Genomic DNA, 22,400 nt, shown 5'->3' with positions numbered 1-22,400 from the left:
AAATAACATAAAAATATTTTACAAGATTCCACAATTAAAACAAAGAAATGAAGTGGACGACACAGGTGACAGCAAGAGGTTTTTAGGGAGGTGTTCATTTCAGTTCTAGACAGAACACTATTTTATATTTATGCAAACGGTTACAGTGTTTGTACGTACATTAACAGTATAACAGTAAATTACAGATAGCATTCATGATTACTGACAGGTGCAACATACACAGAACGTAATTCTGATCCCCACAGACTTATACAGAACATGTCTATACTTTTTACTATCGTTTGGCTGTGTGCTGTCAGCTGTCAATGCAGACAGAGTAAATAACATCTGATATACCAAATGTATTTCACAAGTAATCTTTGGAAGGGTTTACCACAATTACATTTTTATCACTCGACACTGGTGTATGTAATCCTGTGAGGTATGTGGACCTTCGACACGTTTCATTATAATCTCGCATGCAAGATAATACCACATTAGAATTATCACATAGGTCAACAGCATTTTTATCAGAGAGAGAGAGGGGAAAAAATGTGAATGATGTCAGCCAAGATGTTACTGAATTCGAAAATGAAATCAGTTTTTGCCTATTGGCCTCAGTTTTCGTGATATTGTACCTTTTATTTACAAAATTAAAATGCTGTATTTTGGTTACTTTGATATTGCTCAATTAATTTGCTTTTACCAATGTAACTAAAAGACAGATGGCTACTCGCTGCAAAGATAACACATTACGTTGCAGACAGGCACAATTAAAAGACAAAATCAAACAATGGTGAACCCAGGATGGAACGTAAAAATATAATGAAAACGATAGTTGCTACCCACCATATAGCAGAGATGCGGAGTCGCAGAACAGCACAACAGAAAGATTGTCGGAAAGTTAGCTTTCGGCCAACAAGGCCTTTGTCAAAAATAGACGACAAAACACACACACACACACACACACACACACACACACACACACACACACGAGGATTGTTTAATTTACTTTTATTTATTGTGTGTGTGATTATGTAATTACTGGTAAATAATCTAAATTATACAAGGAATTCCATACATGAGGAATTTCATACCACCAGGATGCGAAGGAGGCTGACTAGTTGTGCTCATGTTGCAGCGCATCATGTTGTGCTTGCTGCATCAGTCTCAGAAGTGAGAGAAATCTGACCTTGTGAAGTGAATTGCTGCAGATTCATGGAAGGTTTGCGGTCTGTGAGAGTTCAAGAAAAAATGTATTGCACCGGTATAAATAACTCAAAATATGTTTGTTGTATTTGTGGTAAGTAAGTCTGAAATCGCACAGACAAAACTTAATTCTCTCGTAAAAAAATGCTATGAACTTTATTTTGGGTGCAAGACTGGCAACCTAGACAAAAAATGAGGCCCTCACATATGTTGTTTGCCATGTGTTACACTCCTGATATGTTGGTTAGAAGGATTATGTCACATGTCCTTTGGTGTCCCCAACAATTTGAAGGGAACAAACAGATCACAAAACAGGCTTGTTTCTGTGCGATGAAAATAGCCAGAATCACGACGGAAACAAAGAAAACTGTGCAATATCCTAATTTACTATCTGTGTTAAGTCCTGTGTGTCACAGTGGGTGTTTCTGGTACCTGTGCCTCCTGACAATGTGACAGTGAGTGAAGACGAATACAGAGATGAACACCTGGAAGTCTGAGAAGGCAACAGGCCTACTGACCCAACATTACACACACCCCATGTCAATCAAATGAGCCCTTTTTTCCCCTTCAATGGAGGTCCCAATGATCTCATTTGTGATTTAAAATTTTCGAAGTAATATGTTGAGTTTACAGCTTCACAATTAAAAGAAAAGAATCTTCTTCTTCCTGAAACAAAAGTGAGTTTCTCATGACCACAATGCCTTCTCTCTCTCTCTCTCTCTCTCTCTCTCTCTTTACCCCCTCCATGGGAGGCGGCACAGGTTTCTGTAATGACATGAAATTTGTTGCGGAGAATCACTTCAGTACTTACCGGTGTTCATGAGGTGGGCGAGTGCATCGACATACTGCGAGAAGCGGTACCGGTACATAAGCATCTGGAAGGTGGCCGCATTGCGGTGAGTCGGGTTGCGGCAGAAGTCGCGGTGGTCATAGGACTTGAGAGAGTCCGGCATCTGCGGATCCAGCTGTCTCATGTCGTACCCGTACGGGTTGATGTAATGCATGTCCATTGTCACCTGCAGAAACGCAACACGGTAAAACAGAGGACCTGCAGCTGGCCAGTAGAGGGACACACGTACTTGGAAGGCAAAACATTTTCACTGAGAGTGTCAACAATAGATTGTCGTCAGAGAAAAGAAGAGCGAGAGGGCTGATGTGGTATCGAGATGTGCCTATACTGGGCTAATAAATTTATGCCATTGAAAAAGAGGATTTTTATATTTAATGACAAAATACAGTTTCAAATATTGGGATTTATCCAGAAATTCAACTCAGCTGTAATATGTACAGAAGCGTTACCTACAGCAACATATGACAATCTGTGTCAGACTGCGACTCCAACTCAGATTTCCCGCCGATTACGAGTAGTCGTCTTAATAATCTACGAGAAGAAATAGATAGGTGTGCGACGTGTGGACAGCCCTGGAGTTTGCGGTAAGTGGGAAATCTGGGTTCGAGTCCCTACCCTGTACACAATTTTACGTGTCACTTTAAGTACTACATGTATAATTATTACATTTAAATTGAATTTTGGGAATAAATTTCAAGTTCCCCAACAGATTTCTTGTACCTTCTGTTCTCCAGATCGCATAAATCAAATGAATTAAGCACTATTTTTCCATCACCCCTGCAGTTTTTATACTTGTTCTTTCACAGCCAGTTTTGAGCAAAGTTTTCTGCCTATCAGGAGTTCTAAAAAAATATCTTTTACGTGAGAAGAAACTGGTAGTACAGAATGACAATGAAGAAACACGTGATGGGGAATTACTGTCAAATCTCACGATGTCCACCTGATCTGAAATCACAGATTATATTCTATGCTCAAACGTAATGAGGTATAAAATAGTTTAGCAGCCACAGGTACCGTTCAACTTCCTTCAGAACTGTGCAAAATTATAACGTGTTACAACAATATAAAATGAAATAAAATAACAGGTTCAATTTGCTACATAGTGATTTCCACATAGCAATCCCCAGCCACATGTCAAATATATCTTGTTGTGTACAGTGTTGATGTTGCACTTGAAATTAAGTAAGTTGGCAGTTGAACAGTTATCGTAAACTCTACCGTCAGGTGCATCTAAGATAAGTCACCAAGACACATTTCTCATTGGGCGAGCCAGAGCCGTATCGATACTCACTTTGGTGGAAGACTACCTCATTAAAATGACACAGCAAATTACAAATTTAAATTATAATCACCACTTTTATGAGAGTTAATGTAAGTATGGAGTTTATTAAAATATGATTACTACTTTCAGTTTTGTATAACAACCATCTTCAGATTTGTAAACAAACAGAAAAAGAAATCACCTCAGAAAAATTCTTAACATAGTAATAAACATTTTAAAAAGCTATAAAGCCAACACGACTTTTATGGGTAGAGCCTATTACTTTAGTGAAATTGAAGTACACCTCACTCAACTTTGCAGTGTTGTATGGAAAATTTACTGCTTTCAGAATAACTCACCAATTGAGATGTACATATACGTGAATATGCACTAAACAGCATCAATAATGATAATCATGCAAACTTGCATTCACGTTAAAAAGAACCAGACTAATGCCGTGTTGATGTTAAAAGCGTCATTAAGGGCGAGCCAGGTCATAACTGTGCAGAAATAAAAGCCAACCATCACAACAACAAAAACATTTTACATGAATCCAAGTGATCTTTAAGTTTTAAAGTAACAGGAGGAGAGACAGTTACAAGACTGGGAATGGGCATCTTCCACCTTTAAGCTCTCAGGTTTTCATCTCCTCTGACCTGCAGTTCTGGGTGACTTACCCAAAATCTAGCCCCTTTCCTAGACCTCTCCAATCCTTTTACTTCACCCCTCTTCCTTTCCCTTCAACCCTTCTGCCTGAAGGATGAGCCACTGGGCGCGCGCGCGCACACACACACACACACACACACACACACACACACACACACACATATATCCATCCACACATATACAGACACAAGCGGACATATTCAAAGACAAAGAGTTTGGGCAGAGATGTCAGTCAAGGCACACACACACACACATATATATCCATCCACACATATACAGACACAAGCGGACATATTCAAAGACAAAGAGTTTGGGCAGAGATGTCAGTCAAGGCGGAAGTGCAGAGGCAAAGATGTTGTTGAATGAAAGGTGAGGTATGAGTGGCGGCAACTTGAAATTAGCGGAGATTGAGGTCTGGTGGGTAACGGGAAGAGAGGATATATTGAAGAGAAAGTTCCCATCTCCGGAGTTCGGATAGGTTGGTGTTAGTGGGAAATATCCAGATAACCTGGACGGTGTAACACTGTGCCAAGATGTGCTGGCCGTGCACCAAGGCATGTTTAGCCACAGGGTGATCCTCATTACCAACAAACACTGTTCATGCGAATGGACAGTTTGTTGCTGGTCATTCCCACATAGAATGCGTCACAGTGTAGGCAGGTCAGTTGGTAAATCACGTGGGTGCTTTCACACGTGGCTCTGCCTTTGATCGTGTACGCCTTCCGGGTTACAGGACTGGAGTAGGTGGTGGTGGGACAACACTTTGCAATACATGTTGCATATTGTTTGACTATTACTTTATGTTACTGCAGAACCTTATTTTAAGAGAGAATTTAGAAAAATGTGGGGTAAATTTTTGCCCCACCTCGTTATTTATGTCTCGGGATCTGCACCTTGTTACTCTAGGGTTTATACCTTTGGAACAAAATGACGTTCCACTGCAATTTTGCAAGGTAGCTTAGTCCAGTGTTTTCTCAACAGATTGTGGCACGCATTTTCCGGCAGATGACAGTGCAGAAATGAATGAAGTAAGATTTCTTTTGGGCAACGCAAGGCCATACTGACGTGGCAATGGAAGAACGAAAACATTATAGACGTAGAATCGCAATGGCATAATGTGTATGGAACTCAGCCACCAACACGTACAACAATTTATCACATTCAGGATAAATCTGAAGCTGAAGGAACGGTGTGACCAACCAAAAACAAACAAGTGCAGCTTCCTCCTCTGGTGTGTTGCAACAATTACACTAGGTCTCTGAGTACTTCGAGTGGTTCGAAGGCTCGTTTCACGAGGATGAGCGGTTTGCGGGGACAGTTATTTGGGAGACGTAAAGGACAATGGGTTAAAATCTTGAGGTCCTTGTCAATTACAACCTTGCAATCAGACAAGCAAAGAAGGCATCCTGGAAGGCATTCTGTGAGGAAGTGGAGAGCACGGCTGCACAAGCCAGAGTTCAAGAATTCTCACTAGAGTACCAACCAGTCCAGGAGGTACGTTGAGGAAGGAGGATGGGTAATATACAAAGACAGCACACGAGACGCTGGAACTGTTCCTCACAACTCAATTTCCTCAATATGCTCCGCCGGATAACACAGACCAGAATGTGATGTCGGAGAGACAACGGTTCTCAGCTGCTCGAAGAGAGGACTGGGAATCGGCCGAGGAGTGTGTGGACTTTAATAAAATCCAATGGGTGATGGGAACATTCCAACTGTTCAAGTCACCTGGCCCAGATGAAAATTTCTAGCTCTCCTGCAACAGGCAAACAGTCTACCCGACAGGATGCCCTAGCCACACTACATTTCATTTACCGTCTCCGTGACGCTCTCTCGTGTCTCAAACCAGTGGGCATTCGTGCTGCCCTTCTCTGTATATGATCGATATCCCCTGCTAGTCCCATTTGGTACACGTCTTTCGCACTCAAACAGTATTCTAGGATAGGTCGCACAAGTGATTTGTAAGCATCTTTCTTTATAAACTGGTTGCATTGCCCCAATACTCTGCCAATAAGCTGAAGTCTGCCACCTGCTTTACCTCTGACTAAGCCTATTTGACGATTCCGTTTCATATCCCTAAAAAGTTTTACACCCAGGTTTTTTTATACATGTCAGACAAATTTGATTTTGCAGAAAACAGTGCAGTCATTGTCGTAAGGTGGGAATAGAGCAATTTATCTGATGTCCAAAAGGGCATGATCATGGCTCTTGGGCTAATATTGGAAGAACTACTCAAATGGCTAAAATCAGTTTGTAAAAAGGTGCACATCCTGGTTGAAGTATACAGTACATGCCAAAATGGCACTAGCCAAAACAGGCACCGAGGCAACTTGGTGCTCCACAGGCTACAGATGATAGGGGTGTGTACGAGCAAATGGACATGCAGCTATCGAGCAACTGACTGTCCAGATGAACTGAGAGGCTACCTACAGCATCTCCTCGACAACTCTCCAGCGAACACTGGCGTGAGGAGGCCCCCGCAGCAGGCACTCGTTTCACGCACCCACACCGACTGCCATCCGTCGGCGACTGAGGCCGGAATTTGTATGCCTATACCACAACTGGACGTCCCAGCAGTGACGACTGGTGGCCTCTTCAGACAAATCGCGATTTATGCCCCGTCAGACTGACACTGGCATGTATGGCACGAAACGCCTGAAAGCAATCACGCTGCAACAACCTTTGTAAGGGCCCGGGCAAAAGGAGGAAAGGTTACGGTCCAGGGAATGTTTTCGTGGCACTCCCTGGGCGATATTGTCGTTCTACGAGGCACACTGGATCGACTGAAGTACATATCGATCATCTGGGACTGTGTCCCTCCTTATAAGCAGTTCGTTTCTCCTCGGCACGAAAGCACCTGTCGGCGAGACAGTGTGACGTGTCACACGGCCCGCGTGATTTACTGTACTCTCCCCGTTACTGAACTCCCGAGACTTCAACCTGAGCGAGAGTCACCTCGATCGGGCTGTTCGCGAGACGGATCCTCGACCGAGACACCTGACGGAGCTGTCCACGGCACTGCGATCGGCATGGCACTGCAGCCCCGTTGGCATCCTCCGGAACATCACAGACACTCTTCCTGCAAATCTCACAATTATCCTTACTGTGAAAGGTGGTTATTGTGCCTTCTGACAGACGGTCGGTCACATTAATGTGACTGGACAGAGTATAAGTACACGTTCCCTTTGTTTTTTTATCACTGCATCAGCTCACATCGAGGTAGTATCTGCAACATCTGAATGAAACAATCAATCCTAAGCTGGGCACGTTACTTGCTGCAATAACATCTAGTAAAAAATAAGACATTTCTGACAGCACGTGAGACGAGACACTCGATGTGAGTTGGGATGAATTAAATTGTGGACTTTTCACATAAACGTTAGAGGTGCAGAGTTTTGTGAACGCTTGTCATGTACAAAATGAGCAAAAAGTCTACAACTACTTTATTATAAATCTTACAGAAAGATGTAATTTGGTGCACATGACATCCTGTAGAAGTATTTGTTTTGTATTTTATTATTTGTTCGAGGTACTCCACGGGTGGCGCGAGGCAGACCGAGTTTGTCAGCGGACGTGCCTGAGTCACAGCGGGTGCCACACTGAGTCACAGACACTGTATATTGCGCCGAGGAGGACCTCGAAGCTCCATATTGTGATAGTATTCACTGAAGATGAAATATAACAGTGTCTCATTTTACTAAGGTTTGAAGCTCCTCTTTTCGTTCAGCCGTGTTTGCAATTTAAAAATTGGGTTGTTTTGAAATCCTGCCTTGTTCAAACGCAATTAGTTTATTTTTATATTTACCCAGACATGTTTCAACAACAATGTGTCATCTACTGTGGGTCAAATTTTTATTTATGTAAAGCACAATATCACATTTATAATAATTTAATTGCTGTAGGCCTAAGAATTACAATATGTGCAATTTTCTCTGTCTTGTTTAGACACTCGCCTTAAAATTACATCACAAACTGAATTGTATTATTATACACCAGTTTTAGTGCTCGTTTTCTTGACAGCATATCATCTGCAAACCAGCCAGGAATAAAATTATTGTGTATTTGTGAAGTACTGTTTCGAGGGTAGAGGTTATGTACGTTTCTGTACTTACATTGAATTAATAGAGGGAAACATTCCACATGGGAAAAATATATCTAAAAACAAAGATGATGTGACTTACCAAACGAAAGCGCTGGCACGTCAATAGACACACAAACAAACACAAACATACACACAAAATTCAAGCTTTCGCAACAAACTGTTGCCTCATCCGGAAAGAGGGAAGGAGAGGGAAAGACGAAAGGAAGTGGGTTTTAAGGGAGAGGGTAAGGAGTCATTCCAATCCCGGGAGCGGAAAGACTTACCTTAGGGGGAAAAAAGGACGGGTATACACACACACACACACACACCCATCCACACATATACAGACACAAGCAGACATATTTAAAGACAAAGAGTTTGGGAAGGTACATTTATTGTCCTGTTTCTTGTCTCTGGTTGGTGTCTCAATCAACTGCTATTTAGTGCAACGTATTCACTCAGTTTTCCACAAATATCCACTCACTGCTTCACCTCACATGCACTTTCACGAAATGTGGCGAAACGTGACCTGAGCAGACACTTCTGACAACATACTCAGTGAGAGGTGTTATGTTATTGTCACTCCTCACTTGTTCATCGTTGGTCTCGTGGTGCTAATTTCCAATGTTTTGTCAGAACTGAATATGTCTGTGTGTGTGTGTGTGTGTGTGTGTGTGTGTGTGTGTGTGTGTGTGTGTGAGAGAGAGAGAGAGAGAGAGAGAGAGAGAGAGAGAGAGAGAGAGAGAGGAGAGAGAGAGAGAGAGAGAGAGAGAGATCTTTTCTTTTTTTCTGTCATGTTTTTTTGTCGGGACTTGTGTTTGTATAGTTCAGTGAGTGTTCCAAACAGTGTGCAACAAAACCCGGTTTGGAACACTCAATGAACTATACAAAGGCAACTCCCAACAAAAAAAAAATATGCCATAAAAAACGACTTCTGTTTTCTTGGTCCCTCCCCCCTTTCCATCCCCCCCCCCTCCCCCCCCCCCCCCCCCCTCTCTCTCTCTCTCTCTCTCTCTCTCTCTCTCTCTCTCTCTCTCTCTCACACACACACACACACACACACACACACACAACATACATTCAGTTTTGACGAAACATTCAAAATTAGCACCACAACAAACACGAGACCAACGATGAACAAGGGAGCAGTGACAATAACATTACACTTCTTACTGAGCATGTTGTCAGAAGTGTCTGCTCAGGTCACGTTTCGCCACATTTCGTGAAAGTGCATGTGAGGTGAAGCAGTGATCGGAGATTTGTGAAAAACTGAGTGGAAACAATGCAGTAAATAGCAGTTCATCGAGATACCATCCCGAGTCACATAACAAGATGAAAAATATAAATACAGAAACATACATAACCTCTACCCATGAAACAGTTATTACAAATACGCAATAACTTTCTTCATGGGCAGTTTGCAGATGACATGCTGTCAAAAAAAATGATGAAAACGAGCACTAAAACCGGTGTATTATAATACAGTTCAGTTAGCAATGTAATTTCAAGGTGAGTGTCAAAACAAAACAATGAAAATTGCACATATTGTAATTTTTAGGCCTACAGCAGTTAAATTATTATGAATGTGATACTGTAATTTACAGAAATAAAATTGACCCACAGAATATCACACTGGCATTGAAACGTGTTTGGGTAAATATAAAAATAAACTACTTGTGTTAGCATAAGGTTGATTTTCAAAACAACCCAGTTTTTATAACAGTGCCAATAAGAAATTATATTCATAATTATCACAAAGTCTTTGATCTGGTTCGATATTTTCATCTGATCACGTCCTGCAACTGTATTTAAACATATAATAAAAGTTATGTTTATTGAAGCTAATGGAAGTTATTTCAACAAACAGACAATTTAATTACGATGTAGAGGTCGCAACACTACGCCACAACTGGTGCCGCAAGCTGTCATCGCGTCACAGAGCCTACCTCAGGCAGGTGCAGCATGTCCAGGTCCGTAGCGAGCGCCGACGCGAACGCCGTCTTGCCTGCCGCCGGCGGGCCTTCCACCACGACGATCTTAGAGTTATCGTCAAACCGGTGCCTCGTCTTGTCGATCCAGCTCCAGAAAACATTGTAACCACGCTCCTGTACCGGGCAGAGAACAGAAAGATTAGTATTACTATTCTGGCATCGCAATCCTGTAACATGCTTATTAAAAAGACCAGGCAAATATGGGTAGGAATTGCGCTCTGAGACTTCAGTACAAACTTAATTATGCATATAGAAGATGATGATTTCATGTGGCTCTATTCCCTGGTGCAAGTCTTTTTATTGGTCACCACTGTGGTGACTTGCAGCCCCCCTAACTTACTCCAGTTACCCAACTGGGAAAAAGGGACCTACAGTTTGATGTGGAGTCTGAACCACACGTTTCTGGCAGCTGTTCACCAAGGTTCGATCCTGCGATGTCACAGTTTCTAGCTGTGTGCTTCACTGCTGGACCATGGTGTCAGACATGTATACGAGGTGTGGCTCGAGAATAATGTAACTATTGCTGTAAAACATTTTTTTTTCAAAAACGTACATATTCAATTCTGGTCACTCTCAATATATTCCCCTCTATCTCTACAACACTATGCTAATTTTTCAATGTTGGAAACAGAGCTGGAAGTCTTCCTCTGTAAGCTGCTCAATGACGCATGTCACTTTTTCTTTCACTACTTCGACAGACTGAAATCTTGTTCCTTTCAATGCAGGTTTTATCTTGGGAAGAGATAAAAGTCAGATGCTGCTAGATCAGGCAAATATGGTCAGTGGTCTAACAATGGGTTGACATACTTTGCTGAAAACCTTTTTAACAGACAATTCAGTATGAGCGAGCGTGCTGTCTTGCTGCAGAGCCTACGACTTATTTTCCCACAATTCGGGTATTTTTTTTCTTATTTTCTCATAGAGTTGGCCAAGAACCTCAAGGTAGTGCTGCTGATTAATAGTTCGACCTTCATGAACCCAGTGAAGATGCACAATTCAATGAATATTGGAGAGAGGAGGGGGAGGGGAGCAACAAAAACATCATCACTTTGAATCTCGAATCGCTCATTTGAGCTTTTTTTGCTTGTGCAATTCCGATGCATGGATTAGCATTTAGTTTCTGTATTCTAAGTAAAAAAACCAAGATTCGACACATGTTATAACTCTAAGAAATTAGGATCATATTCAATTGTCTACAAAGCACGAGTACAAATATTTTCACAAGTTTCTCTTTGTTCGATCGTGAGAACTGTCGGCACCAGTTTTGCTCACACTTTTCTCAGATGAAATTGTTCGTGTAAAATATCCTTACCTATTCTTTGTCATCCGGTTCTGTTTCAGAAATTGATTGATTACTCTACTGACGATCAGATCACAAACGTTTTTATATTTTCCACCTGTTTTTTGAATTATTTAAAGGCATCCAGGATGTGAGTCACCTTCAACATTTTTTCAGTCATCTCACCACTCAAAAACTCACATACATGATAAACTGTCCTCACCACACACTTCTTTCAGTAAAAGAAATTTTCCAGTAACAATCTTTCCGAGTTTTGTGTGACACTCCACAACAATTAGTTGATCAATTATTACACTCATTTTACTAGGAAAACAAAATAACAGCTCTCACACAAGCAAAGGTCATCGCGTGCCAATTTGTCAACAGACAAGGGTTCCATTTTTACTGAGTGAGGTACAGAATTTTAAAATGTAAATAAATTCTTGGAACGCTGCTGCACTCATCGTGAGCTTTACGAAGAATACTGTCTAGATCATTTATACTTGTGAAGTTATGCAAAAGTATTCTACTAGCTGTCTTTTATTCAGGATTATTTACCTATTTCCAGTTATTAATGCTGAATCATTGATTGCAACATCCTCTGAAGCACAGAAGCATCAAACCAATACACAACTGTAATGCTGCAGTGGAATCTATATTGCTGTAAGGCAAAACCCAATTCACAGTGCACACCTTGGTTGCAGATTACCTATCAAACTGTTTCTAGGTGCAACAACAATATGATTTTGAATATTTCATATAATTACAGAGCTAATATTAAAACTTAAAATGCTGTCAAAATCTACTCATTAAGAGGTATAATAATATGTTAACAGTTTAGTATTACAGTTAGCAATGGCGTATACATCTTGAGGCAGTGTAACTAATGAGGTGCATACTGCCCATATTATATTTAGACAGTATTTTAGAATGAGAGCACTTGGTGGCTTCCAACGGGCTTTAAAAGTAATTTCAAACCTTTTTGATATTTTTTCTCACTTACGTGCTTAACATCGAATATTTAACTCAATTTGGAAAGTAATCAGACATCTGGAAGTATTTTACAAGTGAGACTTCAATTCTTTGAAAAACTGAAGGTGGGGTGGGGGGTCACGGATCCTGTTTTAGCTTAAAGAAACGTGTAAACTTGTAAAGCAGTGTCTAAGACACTGGGTGTATTATCCACACTGTGCCAACATATACTAGAACTACAATATTTTACACAGAGAAACAACAGCAAACTAGACATGAACTCGCATCAGCACCACCATTACACAAATCTAGAAACTGAGTCAACTCAACCTCTTGATACCAGATGTCAACTTTGTCCAGTGATGCAATGATGTGGCACAAACAGGAACCGAATAGAAGAATGACAATTTTTTCCCCCGTATAAGATGTCATATTTTTTTGTGGTGCTGCTGCTGAATTCGGAATGAATCTGCCTCAGAATTCAGACCTGTTTATACTGCTCTGAGGTGTGTGTGTCACATTATTATCCAGCCCCCGATCACGTAGCTCACAACAAGGGTCTCACCCCGGTGCGGTGACATTACGTTGCCCCCTCTGCTAATACCGGCAGTGCGCGGTGTGAGCTTTTGCCGAGTACGGCTAGCCCGACACACAGTTCTTTGGCGTACACATTACTCTGACTCAGATGTCGTCACTCTGCATTTACCGGCCCACAGTCGCTACCCGCAATACCGCGCAGTGGCTTACCCACCACTTATTACTAATCTCACTAGAAACTGGTTAGCGATGTTGGAATTCTTTGCACGTGTCCTTTAAACTAGTACATTCTTCAATAGTAGGTAATGGTAAGATAAGTAAAATGTCCTTTATAGATTCTATTGGGACGTCGCCTGCAAATAGGGTGTAATCCACAGTGTGCTAGTTCCAGAGACGGGAGATCCAGACCGAATCTGCAAGGTGGACTGACAACCATCGCAATATATTGACAATATATCGACCTGTACGTCGCTAAGCTTAACACTGCTGGAAGCCGGCGAGGGCACTCTCGTACGAAATCGAGACACTCGATGCAGAGAGTGGACAAACAAGATAGCGTGTAGGTTATAGGAGGTAAAGAGTAACGGGAGGCACCTGTGAACTGCAGACACTCTGAGCAGCTGCCTCGAGCTACAAGATTCACTCGAGAGAGTTAACTGGCAACCTCACACAATGCCTAAGGTTTCACAGTACAACACGGTTACAAACAGGCACGTTTCAGCACAGACAGTTGCTCCTGAAAACAGCAATGTCTTTGGGTTTAGACAGGTCTGAGCAAGATGGAAAAGGAGTAAAACTGCCGAAACAGCAGTCACCACTCATAAGAGGCCTCAGGGTGGGCCCGACTGACATGAAATGCTGTTGCTGCTAGCCATAATACAAAGGGCAGCTCAAAACTGTTGCTACTGAACTTTTAGTTAGTTTGTTTGTTTAAAAGCCAGTAACATCCATACCTACTCAGTAGGAAAGGGGGAGAAACGTGAATCCAGTCAGCCAGACTCACTGGGGACATGCAGAGCCCCACGTAAGATCGGCCGGTGCCCGTGAAATGCCTGTGGATCACCAGACACTCTACAGATAGAAACGGTATGCCACGACAATCCTTTAACAATGGTTTCTTTGTATTTGGAGAAGTTCTCACTCAGAACGTCAGGCCGCAGACTCTGAGTCACTCGTAGCCGATCTCGGGTAAGCTCCGACTGAGTGTTTTCTCACTTGAAGTGATGCTCTATGCTGCAAGTGTTTGCTACTTCTCTTAGCTCTCATCCCACAAACACCATCACCAACTTCTGTTATGCAGCCAGTTGCACCCTTTGCTTTTTCGTATGTTTAGAACTGGCCTACAGTGTAGTAGTTAGTCATAATGCAAATAAATAGCGTAATTCGGACCCCAGACGTTCTCGAGTTCCAAAATCTGCACATCTCATAAATGCCCCTCGGCACTGTTTGGTGCCCAACCGATCTGCTGTCACTGGAAGTTTGTCCTTCTGCATTTACTCTTCACCACTCGCAAATCGCAGGCTGGCCTGTATCCTGCTCTTCCCTCTGTCCTATGCTAGGGCACGACACTGTGGCTAGTGCACCGACCAACCTATATCCGACGTTCATTTAGGCAAATGCTGGGCTAGTCTCCAATCTCCATCTCAGAAAATACTTTGTATGATATACAGATAGTGAAAATATGGTCACACACACAACAAATTTTACACAATTGACAGACACATGATGCACACAACTTCCTTCCCTCGGGTAACTGTCAGCAGAAATTTTTTTTGAAGAAAACAAAAAAATACGTGTTCCTTAATTAGTCCTTCATTTTAACATATGCTTTAGCATCTGAGACTATGAAGGTAAGATTTTTTCCGAGCCTGCACGAGTGGTTGTGTACTGTAGTGATTAAGATACACTCCTGATGTGTAGAATGTTATAGGTTGCAATCTCATAAGCTATTTTGAAAGTTTTTACCTTTGTATCATTATCAATATTACTGATATTATTATTAAGTTAACTGGCTTAAATGTAATTATTTTAATTTCTAATCCTTTGCTGCATCACTTTTGTCACTGTATGAACTTAATTTGCTGTTATAAAGTACCTCTCTTTTCAAGTTTGCTAACAATTATAATTAACTTCAAAAGTTTTACGAAATTAGTAGTTTTTATCACAGGTTTTTGTGCTGTGTTAACAGAAATTCGTGTCTTTGCTTCAGTTCTTATAGGGAATTAGCAGCCTTTTAGCTCAACAGATTAAAAGATAATCAGCAGGCTCAATTTAAAGTTATTAGTTTATTGCCTTATAAAACATTGCACCAGCCAAAATACAGCCTCACGGTGAATACTGTTCTCACACACTGGAGGGGTTGGTTGACATTCGTAAGCAGCTGGAAACCACCCTGACTGTCAAATGACTGGCAGCTGCTGCAAATAGGTATTTTGGAAGAGCTCCCTGGGTACCAGAGGTACCTCAAGTACTATTCTCTCCTGTGGATCCTGTTTCCTCTGCAGAAAGAGCAGGATCTGTCATTACTCATCTATTTAACAGCGAGTGGTGTGTCGATGGTAGACCTAGGCATCCAGTCAGGGTGAAAGGGGACCAAAGAGGACTCAGGGTGTTGTACCGATCCCCTTAAGCAATAAGACTGAGGTGCCGTCTTTCGATGAAACTGAGCCAGTGGGACTCATTTCATCTGTTTTTGGGAAACCTGTTTAGTCCAGTATCACAAGGAGTCAAACACAAAAGGGTAGGGGCCTATTAATTGTTGGCAATCCAAACAGATGGTGAATGATGGTAGACCTCAGGGAAAGGACAGCAAGGGATAGGAAAGGCCACCAGGTGCACTCACTCAGTGTGTACACCTGGGAGCCTCATTCAACATGTTTGAAAAGGCTATGCGAGCAGCCACTGAGGGAACAGGGTGCAACCAGCTGCAGTTTGTGGTGCACGTTGGCACAAATGATGCCTGTCATCTGGGATCCGAAATCATTTTTGGGTAATTCCAGTGACAGGCACAGGAGGTTGAGAAGACCAGACTTCTGCAGAGTTTCAATGAAGCTCACAATTTGCAGAATTGTCCCTAGAACTGATCATGGCCCTTTGGTTCTGAGTCAAGTGGAAGGAGTGAATTAGAGACTTCGAAAGTTCTGTGACAAGATAAGCAGTGACATCCTGGACTAGTGCCATAGGGTTGAGAACTAAGGTCTCACTAAATGGGTCAGGTGTGCACTACACAACGGACGCTGCTACTCAGGTAGCTTACTGTGTGGGGTGCAAACAAAGATTTGTTTTAGATTAGGTGGCTCTCCATCCAATCCAGGTTACAATAGCTGTACGAAACCCAGAAGTATCAGTGTCAGATCGAAAGAAATTCCTCACAGAGGTGAGAGTATTAAAATCCTAATGGTGAAGTGCCAAAGAATTCGCAACAAAGTGCCAGAGATTGAAGCACTCATGAAAAGCAGTGAAACTCTTATAATGCTATGTACAGAGAGCTGGTTGAAACCTGAACTTGATAGTGAGATTTTTGGGGAAATTTAAGTGTATATTGAAAGGAAACGTAGTAGGTAAATATGGAGTGGGGGTAAGAAATGAAAGAGGAAGCCGCCTGGTAGAATTTTGCACAGAGCGTATCTTAATCATAGGTAACACTTGGTTCTGGAATCATGAAAGAAGGTTGTATACATGGAAGAAGCCTGGCGATACTGACAGATTTCAGATAGATTATGTAATGGTAAGACAGAGATTTAGTAACCAGATTTTAAATTGTAAGACATTTCCAGGGGCAGATGTGGACTCTGACCACAATCTATTGGTTATGAACTGTAGATTAAAACTGAAGAAACTGCAAAAAGGTGGGAATTTAAGGAGATGGGATCTGGATAAACTGACTAAAGCAGAGGTTGTACAGAGTTTTAGGGAGAGCATAAGCGAACAAATGGCAGGAATGGGGGAAAGAAATACAGTAGAAGAAGAATGGGTAGCTTTGAGGGATGAAGTAGTGAATGCAGCACAGGATCAAGTAGGTAAAAAGACGAGGGCTAGTGGAAATCCTTGGGTAACAGAAGAAATATTGAATGTAATTGATGAAAGGAGAAAATATAAAAATACAGTAAATGAAGCAGGCAAAAAGGAATACAAACATCTCAAAAATTAGATCGACAGGAAGTGCAAAATGGCTAAGCAGGCATGGCTAGAGGATAAATGTAAGGATGTAGAGGCTTATCTCACTAGGGGTAAGATAGATACTGCCTACAGGGAAATTAAAAAGACCTTTGGAGAAAGGAGAACCACTTGCATGAATATCAAAAGCTCAGATGGAAACCCAGTTCTAAGCAAAGAAGGGAAAGCAGAAAGGTGGAAGGGGTATATAGAGGGTCTATACAAGGGCGATGTACTTGAGGACAAAATTATGGAAATGGAGGAGGATGTAGATGAAGATGAAATGGGAGATATGATACTGCGTGAAGAGTTTGATAGAGCACTGAAAGACCTGAGTCAAAACAAGGGCCCACGAGTAGACAACATTCCATTAGAACTACTGACGGCTTTGGGAGAGCCAGTCCTGACAAAACTCTATCATCTGGTGAGCAAGATGTATGAGACAGGTGAAATACCCTCAGACTTCAAAAAGAATATAATAATTCCAGACAGATGTGAAAATTACCGAACTATCAGTTTAATACGCCACGGCTGCAAAATACTAACGTGAATTCTTTACAGACGAATGGAAAAACTAGTAGAAGCAACCTAGGGGAAGATCAGTTGGGATTCCGTAGAAATATTGGAACACGTGAGGCAATACTGACCCTAGGACTTGTCTTAGAAGCTAGATTAAGAAAAGGCAAACCTACGTTTCTAGCATTTGTAGACTTAGAGAAAGCTTTTGACAATGTTGACTGGAATACTCTCTTTCAAATTCTGAATGTGGCAGGGGTAAAATACAGGGAGCGAAAGGCTATTTACAATTTGTATAGAAACCAAATGGCAGTTATAAGAGTTGAGGGGCATGAAAGTGAAGCAGTGGTTGGGAAGGGAGTGAGACAGGGTTGTAGCCTATCCCCGCTGTTATTCAATCCGTATATTGAGCAAGCAGTGAAGGAAACAAAAGAAAAATTCAGAGTAGGTATTAAAATCCATGGAGAAGAAATAAAAACTCTGAGGTTCGCCGATGGCATTGTAATTCTGTCAGAGACAGCAAAGGACTTGGAAGAGCAGATGAATGGAATGGATAGTGTCTTGAAAGGAGGATATAAGATGAACATCAACAAAAGCAAAACAAGGATAATGGAATGTAGTCGAATTAAGTTGGGTAATGCTGAGGGTATTAGATTAGGAAATGAGACACTTAAAGTAGTAAATGAGTTTTGCTATTTGGGGAGCAAAATAACTGATGATGGTCGAAGTAGAGAGGATATAAAATGTAGACTGGCAATGGGAAGGAAAGCGTTTCTGAAGAAAAGAAATTTGTTAACATCGAGTATAGATTTAAGTGTCAGGAAGTCGTTTCTGAAAGTATTTGTATGGAGTGTAGCTATGTATGGAAGTGAAACATGGACGATAAATAGTTTAGACAAGAAGAGAATAGAAGCTTTTGAAATGTGGTGCTACAGAAGATTAGACGGGTAGATCACGTAACTAATGAGGAGGTATTGAGTAGAATTGGGGAGGAGTTTGTGGCACAACTTGACTAGAAGAATGGATCGGTTGGTAGGACATGTTCTGAGACATCAAGGGATTACCAATTTAGTATTGGAGGGTAAAAATCATAGAGGGAGAGTAAGAGATGAATACACTAAGCAGATTCAGAAGGATGTAGGTTGCAGTAGGTACTGGGAGATGATGAAGCTTGCACAGGATAGAGTAGCATGGAGAGCTGCATCAAACCAGGCTCAGGAATGAAGACTACAACAACAACATTGAAAGGGTAGGCAAATGCGAAATGGAGGTAGTTTATTTCTCACAGCAGACTAGAAACTCAAGTCCACCAAGGTAGAAATTGGAGCTGCTGTGAAATTGCTTGGACAAGACTCAGTATTAGGGGGAGGGCATAAAATGATAATTGGACCCTTCTATTACACCCCAGACCCATCTCCTGATGTAGCCAAAACCTTTAGAGATAATCTCAGTTCACTTGTGCATAATTTCCCCATCATACTGCAATCATTCAACAATTAATGGGGGAAAATTACTGTTTTGTTAGTGGTGGGCATGATAAGACATCCTGTGAAACTTTACTAAATGCCTTCTCTGAAGACTACTTAGAATCCTACTCATGATGGAAATATATTGGATCTAATGGTGACACACACAGCTGACCTCTCTGAGGACGTCCACATTGAAGTTGGTATCAGTGACAATGACACAGATGTGGCAACAATGATTACCGAAGTACAAAAACAACTCAAACAAGCACCAAGTAACTAGATAAACAATCAGAATGCCATATCTAAATGTGGAACTTGAAACTTTCAGCATAGGGCAGGAGCATGTAGTGGAACTCTGGCTCCAGTTTAAAACAATAATTGACCTTGCATTGGATGGATATGTATCCAGTAGAATAGTTCATATAATGGTAAACCTCCACTGTATACAGTCATGGTAAAGAAACTTCTAAAGAAAAAGAGATTACTGCATAATAGGTGTAAAACTAAGTGCAGGGCTACATACAGAGAGAGATGCCGACTGAAATGCATTTGGCTGTAAAGAGAGCAATGCGCGATTCCTTCAATGAGTAACTGTAGCAGAATATTGTCAAGTGATCTTTCACAGAACCCAAAGATGTTTTAGTCATATATAAGGATTGTTAGCGGCACCAAAATTAGTGTCCAGGCCCTAGCGAATAAGACACGAACTGAAATTGAGAGTAGCAAAACAAAAGTTGAAATGCTTAATTCTGTTTTCAAATGCTCCTTTACAAAGGAAACCCCAGGAGAATTCCCCAATTTAACCCTTGTAGCACTGAAAAGATGAATGAAGTAAGTATTTGTGTCAATGGTGTTGAGAAACAGCTGAAATCGTTAAAATTGCACAGAGCTCCAGGGCCTGATAGAATCTGTCAAGATTCTATACTGAATTTGTGGCTGAGTTAGTCCATCTTCTACATACAATCTATCATAGACCTCTCGAACAAAAAAGCCGTGCCCAGTTCTTGGAATAAGACACAGGTCACACCTTTCTACAAGAAGGGTAGTAGAAGTGATCCACAAAACTACTGCCGAATATCCTAGACATCAATTTGTCGCAGAATCTTAGACCATATTCTGAGTTCAAACATAATGACGTATCTTGATCAGAATGACCTCCTTAATGCCAACCAGCAGGGATTTCGAAAACATCAATCATGTGAAATCCAACTCTCACTTTTCTCATATGACATACTAAAAGCTTTGGATCAAAGTAACCAGGTAGACACAGTATTTCTTGATTTCCAAAAAGAATTTGACTTAGTACCACACATACACTTATTGTCAAAAGCATGATGATATGGGATATCAAGTGAAATTTGTGACTGTACTGAGGACTTTTTGGTAGGATCAAGAGTCATCATCAAATGCAGAAGAAACTCTGGTGTGCCCCAGGGAAATAATGTTGGGACTTTTGCTGTTAATGTTGTATATTAAAGATCTTGCAAACAATATTAATATTAAAATCAGGGTTTTTGCAGATGATGCAGTTTTCTACAATGAAGTGCTATCTGAATCTTGATAAGATTTCAAAGTGGTGCAGAGATTGGCAACTTGCTTTAATTGTCCAGAAATGTAAAATTGTGCACTTCATTAAACAAAAAACATAGTATCGTATGACTGTAATATCAATGAGTCACTGTTGGAATCTGCCAACTCACACAAATACCGGGGGGAAACACTTTTTAGGGATATGAAATGGAACAATAACATAGGTTCAGTTGTGGGTAAAGCAGGTGGTAGGTTTTAGTTTATTGGTAGAACATAGGGGAATTGCAATCAATCTACAAAAAGAGATTCCTTGTGAATCACTTGTGCATCCAGTTCTAGAATATTGCTCAAGTGTGTGTGTGTGTGTGTGTGTGTGTGTGTGTGTGTGTGTGTGTGTGTGTGTGACAGAGAGAGAGAGAGAGAGAGAGAGAGAGAGAGAGAGAGAGAGAGAGAGAGACCAGTACCAGATAGACCACATAGGCCTTACAGGGCACACAGAACATATACAGAGACGGGCAGCACAAATAGTCACAGATTTGTTTAAGGACTGAACTGGTTGGTTGGTTGGTTTGTGGGATTAAAGGGACCAGGCTGCAACGGTCATCGGTCCCTTGTTCCAAAACTTAAAAACTACTACACAGAGTAAAAAACGGGTAATAGAGACAACAGACAACACAGGACAAGAAAACCTCAGACAAAGAACAGACAGAACAAATTAAAATCACACAGAGTGTGGCAGTGGTTGGCTGACCATAGAATAAAAAAAAGGAAAAGCCAACCACTGAGAACACATTAAAAACTCAGTTTAAAACCGTAGGGCAAAGGACAGAATCAACACAAAACAATAAAATAAATAAACACTCATATTAAATGATAAAAAACCCCTGCCCGAATAAAATGTAAAACTAAGCCAGTCATAGCAGGGTCATCAGTTAAAAGGGCAGGGAGCGTATCAGGCAGCGCAAATGTCCGTCTGACCACAGCTAAAAGGGGGCAGGCCAACAAAATGTGACCCACTGTCAAAGCCGCCCTGCAGCGACACAGAGGAGGGTCCTCCCGACGCAGTAACTGTGTGTCAGCCGGGAGTGGCCAATGCGGAGCCGACAAAGGACGACTGAGTCCCTGCGGTTGGCTCGCATGGATGACCGCCATACAGTCGTCGTCTCCTTAATGGCACGGAGTTTACTGGGTGTGATCAGATCGTGCCATTCAGCGTCCCAAAGTGCAAAAACTTTTTGGCGGAGGACCGCTCGCAAATCAGTCTCTGGGAGGTCAACATCCAGAGATGGTTGCCTGGTGGCCTCTTTCGCCAAGCGGTCAACATGTTCATTGCCCGGGATACCGACATGACCGGGGGTCCACACAAAGGCCACAGTGCAGCCGCAACGGGCAAGAGTATGCAGGGACTCCTGGATAGCCATCACCAGACGAGAAAGAGGGAAATACTGGTCGAGAGCTCGTAAACCACTCAGGGAATCGCTACAGATCACGAAGGACTCACCTGAGCAGGAGCGGATATACTCTAGGTCACGAAAGATGGCGACCAGCTCAGCAGTGTAAACGCTGCAGCCAGCCGGCAAGGAACGTTGTTCGGAATGGTCCCCTAGAGTTAGCGCATAACCGACACGACCAGCAACCATCGAACCGTCAGTGTAAACCACGTCAGAGCCCTGATACGTGGCCAGGATAGAATAAAAGCGGCGGCGGAAGGCCTCTGGAGGGACTGAGTCCTTCGGGCCCTGTGCCAAGTCGAGCCGAAGGCAAGGGCGAGGAACACACCATGGGGGTGTACGCAAAGTGGCCCGGAAAGGAGGTGGAACAGTGAAAACCCTAAGCCCGGAGAGAAGCTCTTTGACGCGGACCAAGATCGTACAACCTGACCAGGGCCGACGTTCTGGCAGATGG

The 22,400-nt window shown here is 41.9% G+C and overlaps 1 protein-coding gene across 1 annotated transcript in view; it reads right to left on the bottom strand.

The window, feature by feature from the left end:
* Positions 1-22,400, bottom strand: part of LOC124553872 (NADH dehydrogenase [ubiquinone] 1 alpha subcomplex subunit 10, mitochondrial) — a 73,655-nt gene that overhangs the window by 39,842 nt on the left and 11,413 nt on the right. Inside the window, exons 2-3 of the mRNA XM_047127873.1 lie at positions 9,993-10,151; positions 2,000-2,204 (exon numbers count right to left, since the gene is read on the bottom strand). Of these exons, the coding sequence (XP_046983829.1) occupies positions 2,000-2,204; positions 9,993-10,151 (364 nt within the window). The remainder of the gene's footprint in view (positions 1-1,999; positions 2,205-9,992; positions 10,152-22,400) is intronic.

This window comes from Schistocerca americana, chromosome 11 (assembly GCF_021461395.2).
Source record: "Schistocerca americana isolate TAMUIC-IGC-003095 chromosome 11, iqSchAmer2.1, whole genome shotgun sequence".
Classification (NCBI taxonomy): domain Eukaryota; kingdom Metazoa; phylum Arthropoda; class Insecta; order Orthoptera; family Acrididae; genus Schistocerca; species Schistocerca americana.
This window is presented reverse-complemented; position numbering and strand designations above follow the sequence as displayed.